This window comes from Salvelinus sp. IW2-2015, linkage group LG32 (assembly GCF_002910315.2).
Source record: "Salvelinus sp. IW2-2015 linkage group LG32, ASM291031v2, whole genome shotgun sequence".
Classification (NCBI taxonomy): domain Eukaryota; kingdom Metazoa; phylum Chordata; class Actinopteri; order Salmoniformes; family Salmonidae; genus Salvelinus; species Salvelinus sp. IW2-2015.
The window spans coordinates 14,556,232-14,567,326 of record NC_036871.1 but is presented as its reverse complement, the minus strand read 5'-3'; the positions used below and the strand labels follow the sequence as shown (position 1 = coordinate 14,567,326).

The window sequence follows — 11,095 nt, the reverse complement described above, 5'->3', positions numbered from 1 at the left end:
ACACAAACATAGGCACAGACACACACACACACACACACACAATAGCATACGCACTATACACACGTACACATGGATTTAGTACTGTAGATATGTGGTAGTGTTGGAGTAGGGGCCTGAGGGCACACAGTGTGTTGTGAAATCTGTGAATGTATTCTGTTTTTAAAATTGAAAAACTTAATTTTGCTGGATCCATAATAAATACAACATTCCACTAGGGGGAGTAAAAGCACATTTATTTCCCTGTAAAAACATTACAAGTTATCTTGATCAAAATCGGGTGCTTCCTCAAAGTTGTCATAAGAAAGTTGATATGGTGCGGTATGTTCTATATAGCTCATATCACTGTAGCTTCTGCATCGCTYGCTGTTTGGGGTTCTAGGCTGGGTTTCTGTATAGCACTTTTTGACATCRGCTGATGTAAAAAGGGCTTTATAAATACTTTTGATTGATTGATAGTAGAATGCTGTCCAGAAACGTTCAACATGATTGGAGAATAATGTTGATTAAATCGTTCATTTTTGACCATCAATGATCTTTTCAYGAATGAGTATGGTTTACAGTATCATCAGTAAAAATGAGACTAATAGCTTTGTATAACATATAAAATGATGATAATTMGTCTTCAATCCCTTTGATGAGAGAGATGAAAACCTTGATTCAACATTGTTTCTATGCCTCCAGTCAAAACCAGGAAATCCTCAATTACTGTACACAAGATCAGACTGCTGTCACGCAATCATGAGCCCTTTCATGTCTGTTGTGCCATCAAAGTGTCTCAGACTTCATTTCAACATAACCTTCATACGTATGGTGTGACCAAGAGTTTTTCCACAAGAATAAACTATACATTTGAATTCAACATTAGAGACATTGTAAAAAGCACCTCCGTTTCTAAGTCATCTTCATTTTTCACGTTAAAAGTTTTCACACCTTTTGTTCAAAGGAATGTGGCTGTTTGACCTATTTTTTTACCTTTATTTAACTAGGCAAGTCCGTTAAGAACAAATTCTTATTTACAATGACGGCCTACACCGGCCAAACCTGGACAACGCTGGGCCAATTGTGCGGCGCCATATGGGACTCCCAATCACGGCCGATTGTGATACAGCCTGGATTCAAACCAGGGTGTCTGTAGTGACGCCTCAAGCACTGAGATGCATTGCCTTAGACCACTGTGCCACTCGGGAGCCTTGTGTGGCTACACTACTGCAGACAGACTGACTTAGTTTTAATATTTCTATAAGAAATAAGCACATTTTAAAAATCAGCATTAATATATTTTCATATATGTGATAGCAGGATGATACTATGTTCTCAAGTGACTGTTTACATTTTTGTTATGGTCTGTTATCTCTTTGTCTTAAGGATKTCACAGACTTCACCCAATGTTCTGCTGCATAGAACCTCTATCTAGCTACAGTAGACTACTGTGGCTATGTCACATATAGGAAGTGGTCATGGGGGGAAAAAAACAGAACTGTGAAACTACTGTGTCTGGAACAGACAGATAGACAGACTGATAGACAGACGCACCAGCAGAATGGCATCTATAAGGTAAGGTTTCACTTGTACTGTATTCTATTTCATCATTACAACAGAATTGGCGCAATATTTTTGATTTCATTACTTTATCTACAACAATGTAATAAACAAAACCAGAAGTCATCTTTAACTCCTTTAAAGCGAAACCCATTCAAATTCGAAGAGTCTGAATTGTGTTCACATTTTTCAAACCTTTATTTTACCTGTTTACTTTCATTGAGAGCTCTTTACAAGAGAGAGCCAGCCAAAATAGCATTTTTGTTTGGAATACTGTCTGTTTGGCGAGCAGACGGGTAGTGAAGAGGTTAAGGAYTCTCACATTAAATCAGGCAGGCACTGATTCTGTACGTGAGAAGGGTACAGATACTGTGCTCGCACAAGTAAGGGAATGTGGTTTTGCATAATGATGTGTGTGTGTATGTGTGCGAGCGCGTGGGTGGGTGTTTCACTTGCCATTCAAATGGTATCTGGGGTATATAGGGACAAGCTTTCTAAATATTACGGTAGTGGAAAAATGATTTTGAGGAAAAAAGCTAAACAATCATAAGATAGTATGGCTATTACCTTTATGTATAATTAATCCACAATCAAAATACCTTAATTCCTTTTTGAAGTCTTCCCTTAAGATGTTTTATTTTGTACATTTCTTTATGCTTTATTAACCCATCCACCACCCCCCCTCTTCGGAGGACACATATCTTGTTTGTTTTTTACAGCTTTTCTGCTACATTTTCCATATACATTTTGCATACACATTTTACATACATGGTACTTTATTAAAAAGCAATCACATAACRATAATACATTACAGTATGCCTTCATTAACYATATAAAGCACCAACCAGTTTCTCCCTTTGACCCCTCAGCGACACCATGGGACCCAACTGCTCCTTCGACGAGGTGGACCGCCTGATGACATCACTGGAGCTCGTCATCTACGTGCCCATCTTCGTGTTTGGCCTTATCCTCAACGTCCTCGCCCTGGTTGTCTTCTGCATCTTCCTCCGCAAGTGGAGCGAGTCCACCATCTACATGACCAACCTAGCCCTCATGGACCTCCTTCTCCTCCTCCTGCTCCCCTTCAAGATGCACGCCACCAACCACCAATGGGCGGCCCACCACCGCTTCCTATGCTCCCTCCTGGAGAGCTTGTACTTCGTGGGGATGTACGGCAGCATCTATACCATCGCCTGCATTGCTGTGGACCGCTGGGTGGCCATATGCCACCCATTCCGCGCCAAGCAGCTCCGTTCCCCCCGGGCTGCCTTGGGGACCTGCATCCTGGTCTGGGTGGTGGTGCTGGGGGGCATCTCCCCCATCTATGGGTTCCGCAAGGAGGAAACGGGGTACTTCCACTGCTTCCACACGTTCTCAAAGGAGGGCTGGCATCCAAAGGTGATCGGCTGCCTGTTGAGCTTTGGGTTCGTGGGGCCGGCCCTGGTGCTGGTGGTGTGTTCAGCCCAAAGCATCCGGACACTGAGGCAGTCGGGCCAGGAGAGCCCTAAAAGCAGAAGCTGCGTGAAGATCATTTACAGTAGTCTCTGTGCCTTCCTGGTCCCGTTCACGCCCAGCCACCTGGGCATCCTGCTGCAGTTCCTGGTGAGTTAATAATACGGCTAGAAATGCCATAAATACTTTCTTACGGTTATCTTTTGTGCACATACAGTACCAGTCAAAAGTTTGGACCCACCTAGTCATTCCAGGGTTGTTCTTGATTTTTACTATTTTCCTCATTGTAGAATAATAGTGAAGACACCAAAACTATTAAATAACACATATGGAATAATGTAGTATCCAAAAAAGTGTTAAACAAATCAAAATCTATTTATATTTGAGATTCTTCGAAGTAGCCACACTTTGCCTTGATGACAGCTTTGCACACTYTTGGCATTCTCTCAACCAGCTTCATGAGGTAGTCACCTGGAAGGCATTTCAATTAACAGGTGTGCCTTTAAAAAAAAGTTAATTTGTGGGATTTATTTCCTTCTTAATGCGTTTGAGCCAATCAGTTGTGCTGTGGCAAGGTAGGGGTGGTATACAGAAGATAGCCCTATTTGGTAAAAGACCAAGTCCATATTATGGCAAGGACAGCTCAAATAAGTACAAAGAAATTACAGTCCATCATTACTTTAAGACATGAAGATCAGTCAATACGGACCATTTCAAGAACTTTGAAAGTTCCTTCAAGTGCAGTCGCAAAAACCATCAAGCGCAATGATGAAACTGGCTCTCATGAGGACTGCCACAGGAAAGGAAGACCCAGAGTTAACTCTACTGCGGATGATAAGTTCATTAGAGTTACCAGCCTCAGATTGCATCCCAAATAAATGCTTCACAGAGTTCAAGTAACAGACACATCTCAACATCACCTGTTCAGAGGAGACTGCGTGAATCAGGCCTTCATGGTCGAATTGCTGCAAAGAAACCACTACTAAAGGACACCAATAAGAAGAAGAGACTTGCTTGGGCCAAGAAACACGAGCAATGGACATTAGACMGGTAGAAATCTGTTCAGATATGAGATTTTTGGTTCCAAACGYCTTGTCTTTGTGAGACGCAGAGTAGGTGAACRAATGATCTCTGCATGTGTGGTTCCCACCGGGAAGCATGAAGAGGAGGTGTGCGGGTGCTTTGCTGGTGACACTGTCAGTGATTTATTTAGAATTCAAGGCACACTTAACTAGCATGGCTACCACAGCATTCTGCAGCGATCTGGTTTGCACTTAGTGGGACAATCATTTGTTTTTCAACAGGACAATGATCCAAAACACACCTCCAGGCTGTGTAAGGAATATTTGACCAAGGAGAGTGGAGTGTTGCATCAGATGACCTGGCCTCCACAATCACCCGACCTCAACCCAATTGAGATGGTTTGGGATGAGTTGGACTGCAGAGTGAAGGAAAAGCAGCCAACAWGTGCTCAGCATATGTGGGAACTCCTTCAAGACTGTTGGAAAAGCATTCTTCATGAAGCTGGTTGAGAGAATGCCAAGAGTTCGCAAAGCTGTCATCAAGGCAAAGGGTGACTACTTTGAAGAATCTAAAAAATAAAAAAACATGTTTTACACTTTTTTGGTAACTACATGATTCCAAATGAGTTATTTCATAGTTTTGATGTCTTCACTATTATTCTACAATGTAAAAAAAAATAAAAAAATTAAGAAAAACTCTTGAATGAGTAGGTGTGTCCAAACTTTTGACTGGTACTGTAATTGTCTGGGGGCATCTTCATCCTTTCGCTCTGGTCTGTTATTGCTAAGAACCAGAGTTTTTCCTGGCCATGTGACCTGACCTGACAGGCATAACCTCTATCTAATCCTCTATGTCCTCCCAGGTGCATCAAAGCCTGATCGAGGACTGCTTGGCCAAGACGAGGATCAGCTTGTACATTCAGGTGACCATGAGTCTGGCCAACATCACATGCTGTCTGGACGCTCTGTGTTACTACTTCATCACCACGGAGGTGAGGAGCTCCAAGCAGACCTTCACCTTCAGGAGGTCCATGAGCCAGAAGAGAGCAACCACCAGCACCTCAGAGCTCTAATGAGACCCATGGAGGRAAAAACACTGAGCCAAACTGGTTGAAATGACGTTTTAACCATTTTCGCCCACTGGGAAGTTACTGGCTGTAATCTGACTAAGTTTGTGAGACATTCTGCCACTGTTGGAGGACAAGGGACGTCGACAAGGAAAAAGGAGTGTTTATTGTTGAAAACAAGGTAGGTTGAAGGACAACAAGGTACTGTAGGTTGAWTAGGAGAAGTCAGTTTGCTTACAATAGGCATTCATGAGCTCTATAAGTCATACAGCACGTGGGCTAAGACATACAGTCAGGTCCAAAATGATTGGATCCCTTGATATAGACGATCAAAAAAGACTGTATGAAATAAATTATACAAATACTGAGCTGTATTGTATGCTCAATAAAATAAAAAAAAGACAATTATATTATTTTATGCTAATACAATTGCTCAGAGAAAGAGATTTTGTTTCACAAGTCATTTTTTTGAAATCTCAAAAAGATATGGATCCCCATTTTTCAATACTCCAGCACCCTCCCCTTGCAARGATAATGACACTGAGCCTTTTTCTAAAATGTTTTATGAGATTGGAGAACACATTGGGAGGGATCTTTGACCATTCCTCTAAACAGAATCTTTCCAGAATMTTTCCTTGGTCTGYGCTTATGGACTACCCTCTTCAATTCAAACCATAGGTTTTCAATGGGGTTCAAGTCCAGAAACTGAGTTGGCCATTGCAAAATGTAGATTTTGTGGTCAGTTAACCATTTCTTTGTGGACTTTGATGTGTGCTTGRGTTTATTGTCTTGCTGGAAGATCCACTTGCGGCCAAGTTTTAGCCTCCTAGCAGAGGCAACCAGGTTTTTGGCTAAAATGTCCTGGTAATTGGGAAAGTTCATGATGCCATTGACCTTAACAAGTGCCCCAGGACCGGTGGAATCAAAGTAGCCCCATAACATCAAAGATCCACCACCATATTTTACAGTCGAGATGAGGTWTTTTCTGCATATGCGTTGTTCCTTCGAAGGCCAAACCGACCAGTGGCGTGCGTGGCCATATACTTCTATTTTCATGTCATCTGATCATAGTTTGCTAAATGGCATTGGCACTTAGATTGGAACCGGTCATATGACATATTTTATTTTATACAGTCTTTTTTGCTCAGCTTTATCAAGGGATCCAATCATTTTGGACTCCACTGTATGTGGGCTAAGACAGCACGCCACTGGTTTCAACTGCCGTCATACGGGGAAAAAATCTCCCTTATCTGTGTATACAGTATGCTGAATGTTACTGTGGAGTTATAATTAAACATATGTTCATCAACTATATATTATGTTCTGTATTGAATATTGTGTATTATAATTGTATTACATTATTATATGATCATAGTTTTGTTCATGTCTGTAATTAAGGTAAAAGTAGTCTATTTAAAATACATATGTAGTGTACAGGATGGATACGATTAGTATATGTGATTTAGGTGAATTGTAATGGAATTAACCCCAACCCTGCTAAATTGCATAAAAATCCTGCCCATTATTGTTTTAGCTGCATTCATTTACCCTTTTGTGTAAATTAATGACTGCTTTGTTAGACACCAGTCCAAACAGGAGTAAACATTATTAAAGCTGTCTATTCATATAACAGCAACCTATGTTACTGACCGCTAAAATATGTTTTGTTCTGTCATTAGATGAAATCAAATGTAAAAAGTAAACAGTGTTGTTTGATCTGTTTTCTAAAAACAGTTGTTCAAAACAGTCCTTATCAGTACGTTACATGTACCTTTAACTGGTGTTTTGAAAGTGATAGGAGGATGAACAGAAATGTAGACTGCTGTCTGGCTGAACTCTCAGGATCTTGATTTAGTCTGGCTTTGAAGGAAAGTCAGTTTAAACCCTCATGGTGAAAAAAGAGAACGCAAATGGAACACAGTGATAAACACTTCCGAATAAACCCCTGATCCATTTCCCTTTGAGGCCCGACTAGGTTGGCCACATGAGCCTCTACAATGACTCACTTTCTTGTGACTTACTTTACACAGAATCAGAATCAAASTAATAACCATATACATACACTACTGTTCAAAAGTTTGCCGTCACTTAGAAATGTCCTTGTTTTTGAAAGAAAAGCTTCTTTTTTTTGTCCATTAAAATAACATCAAATTGATCAGAAATACAGTGTAGACATTGTTCATGTTGTAGCTGGAAATGGTTGATTTTTTAATGGAATATCTACATAGGCGTACAGAGGCCCATTATCAGCAACCATCACTCCTGTGTTCCAATGGCACGTTGTGTTATCTAATCCAAGTTCATCATTTTAAAGTGTATATATATATATATATATATATATAGTGTGTATGTATAGTGTATACAGTGGGGAGAACAAGTATTTGATACACTGCCGATTTTGCAGGTTTTCCTACTTACAAAGCATGTAGAGGTCTGTAATTTCTATCATGGGTACACTTCAACTATGAGAGACGGAATCTAAAACAAAAATCCAGAAAATCACATTGTATGATTTTTAAGTAATTAATTTGCATTTTATTGCATGACGTCTTGTTTTTGTGAGACGCAGAGTAGGTGAACAATGATCTCTGCATGTGTGGTTCCACCGGGAAGCATGAAGAGGAGGTGTGCGGGTGCTTTGCTGGTGACACTGTCAGTGATTTATTTAGAATTCAAGGCACACTTACTAGCATGGCTACCACAGCATTCTGCAGCGATCTGGTTTGCACTTAGTGGGACAATCATTTGTTTTTCAACAGGACAATGATCCAAAACACACCTCCAGGCTGTGTAAGGAATATTTGACCAAGGAGAGTGGAGTGTGCATCAGATGACCTGGCCTCCACAATCACCGACCTCAACCCAATTGAGATGGTTTGGGATGAGTTGGACTGCAGAGTGAAGGAAAGCAGCAACAGTGCTCAGCATATGTGGGAACTCCTTCAAGACTGTTGGAAAAGCATTCTTCATGAAGCTGGTTGAGAGAATGCAAGAGTTGCAAAGCTGTCACAAGGCAAAGGGTGACTACTTTGAGAATCTAAAAAAAAAAAAATGTTTTTACACTTTTTTGGTAACTACATGATTCCAAATGAGTTATTTCATAGTTTTGATGTTTCACTATTATTCTACAATGTAAAAAAAAATAAAAATAAGAAAAACTCTTGAATGAGTAGGTGTGTCCAAACTTTTGACTGGTACTTAATTGTCTGGGGGCATCTTCATCCTTTCGCTCTGGTCTGTTATTGCTAAGAACCAGAGTTTTTCCTGGCCATGTGACCTGACCTGACAGGCATAACCTCTATCTAATCCTCTATGTCCTCCCAGGTGCATCAAAGCCTGATCGAGGACTGCTTGGCCAAGACGAGGATCAGCTTGTACATTCAGGTGACCATGAGTCTGGCCAACATCACATGCTGTCTGGACGCTCTGTGTTACTACTTTCATCACCACGGAGGTGAGGAGCTCCAAGCAGACCTTCACCTTCAGGAGGTCCATGAGCAGAAGAGAGCAACCACCAGCACCTCAGAGCTCTAATGAGACCCATGGAGGAAAAAACACTGAGCCAAACTGGTTGAAATGACGTTTTAACCATTTTCGCCCCTGGGAAGTTACTGGCTGTAATCTGACTAAGTTTTGTGAGACATTCTGCACTGTTGGAGGACAAGGGACGTCGACAAGGAAAAGGGGTGTTTATTGTTGAAAACAAGGTAGGTTGAAGGACAACAAGGTACTGTAGGTTGAATAGGAGAAGTCAGTTTGCTTACAATAGGCATTCATGAGCTCTATAAGTCATACAGCACGTGGGCTAAGACATACAGTCAGGTCCAAAATGATTGGATCCCTTGATATAGACGATCAAAAAGACTGTATAAATAAATTATACAAATACTGAGCTGTATTGTATGCTCAATTAAAAAAAAAAGACAATTATATTATTTTATGCTAATACAATTGCTCAGAGAAAGAGATTTTGTTTCACAAGTCATTTTTTTGAAATCTCAAAAGATATGGATCCCCATTTTTCAATACTCCAGCACCCTCCCTTGCAAGGATAATGACACTGAGCCTTTTTCTAAAATGTTTTATGAGATTGGAGAACACATTGGGAGGGATCTTTGACATTCCTCTAAACAGAATCTTTCCAGAATTTTCCTTGGTCTGCGCTTATGGACTACCCTCTTCAATTCAAACCATAGGTTTTCAATGGGGTTCAAGTCCAGAAACTGAGTTGGCCATTGCAAAATGTAGATTTTGTCAGTTAACCATTTCTTTGTGGACTTTGATGTGTGCTTGGGTTTATTGTCTTGCTGGAAGATCCACTTGCGGCCAAGTTTTAGCCTCCTAGCGAGGCAACCAGGTTTTGGCTAAAATGTCCTGGTATTGGGAAAGTTCATGATGCATTGACCTTAACAATGCCCAGGACCGGTGGAATCAAAGTAGCCCCATAACATCAAAGATCCACCACCATATTTTAACAGTCGAGATGAGGTTTTTTCTGCATATGCGTTGTTCCTTTCGAAGGCCAAACCGACCAGTGGCGTGCGTGGCCATATACTTTCTATTTCATGTCATCTGATCATAGTTTGCTAAATGGCATTGGCACTTAGATTGGAACCGGTCATATGACATATTTTTATTTTATACAGTCTTTTTTGCTCAGCTTTATCAAGGGATCCAATCATTTTGGACTCCACTGTATGTGGGTAAGACAGCACGCCACTGGTTTCAACTGCCGTCATACGGGGAAAAAAATCTCCCTTATCTGTGTATACAGTATGCTGAATGTTACTGTGGAGTTATAATTAAACATATGTTCATCAACTATATATTATGTCTGTATTGAATATTGTGTATTATAATTGTATTACATTATTATATGATCATAGTTTTGTTCATGTCTGTAATTAAGGTAAAAGTAGTCTATTTAAAATACATATGTAGTGTACAGGATGGATACGATTAGTATATGTGATTTAGGTGAATTGTAATGGAATTAACCCCAACCCTGCTAAATTGCATAAAAATCCTGCCCATTATTGTTTTAGCTGCATTCATTTACCCTTTTGTGTAAATTAATGACTGCTTTGTTAGACACCAGTCCAAACAGGAGTAAACATTATTAAAGCTGTCTATTCATATAAACAGCAACCTATGTTACTGACCGCTAAAATATGTTTTGTTCTGTCATTAGATGAAATCAAATGTAAAAAGTAAACAGTGTTGTTTGATCTGTTTTCTAAAAACAGTTGTTCAAAACAGTCCTTATCAGTACGTTACATGTACCTTTAACTGGTGTTTTGAAATGATAGGAGGATGAACAGAAATGTAGACTGCTGTCTGGCTGAACTCTCAGGATCTTGATTTAGTCTGGCTTTGAAGGAAAGTCAGTTTAACCTCATGGTGAAAAAAGAGAACGCAAATGGAACACAGTGATAAACACTTCCGAATAAACCCCGATCCATTTCCCTTTGAGGCCCGACTAGGTTGGCCACATGAGCCTCTACAATGACTCCATTTCTTGTGACTTACTTTACACAGAATCAGAATCAAATAATAACCATATACATACACTACTGTTCAAAAGTTTGCCGTCACTTAGAAATGTCCTTGTTTTTGAAAGAAAAGCTTCTTTTTTTTGTCCATTAAAATACATCAAATTGATCAGAAATACAGTGTAGACATTGTTCATGTTGTAGCTGGAAATGGTTGATTTTTTAATGGAATATCTACATAGGCGTACAGAGGCCCATTATCAGCAACCATCACTCCTGTGTTCCAATGGCACGTTGTGTTATCTAATCCAAGTTCATCATTTTAAAGTGATATATATATATATATTATATATGTATATATATATATATATATATATATATATATATATAATATTATATATTATATATATATATATATTATAAGTGTGTATGTATAGTGTATATATAAGTGGTATATATTTATATTATGAGTGGTGTATATATTAGTGTGTGTATATTATAATATAGTACCCACAGTAATGGG

The 11,095-nt window shown here is 39.7% G+C and overlaps 1 protein-coding gene across 1 annotated transcript; it reads left to right on the top strand.

Annotated features, from left to right (window-relative positions):
* The first annotated feature begins 1,491 nt into the window (after positions 1–1,491).
* LOC111957033 (G-protein coupled receptor 55) lies at positions 1,492–7,038 on the top strand. Its single transcript, XM_023977744.3, has 3 exons — positions 1,492–1,554; positions 2,409–3,141; positions 4,877–7,038. The coding sequence occupies exons 1-3, from the start codon at positions 1,541–1,543 to the stop codon at positions 5,084–5,086; spliced, it is 957 nt and encodes a 318-aa protein (XP_023833512.1). The 5' UTR covers positions 1,492–1,540; the 3' UTR covers positions 5,087–7,038.
* The last annotated feature ends 4,057 nt before the right edge of the window (positions 7,039–11,095 follow it).

Excerpts from the sequence above, each read along its gene's own strand:
- LOC111957033 (XM_023977744.3), top strand. Across the intron at positions 3,142-4,876 it reads GCATCCTGCTGCAGTTCCTG|GTGCATCAAAGCCTGATCGA; the intron begins GTGAGTTAATAA and ends ATGTCCTCCCAG.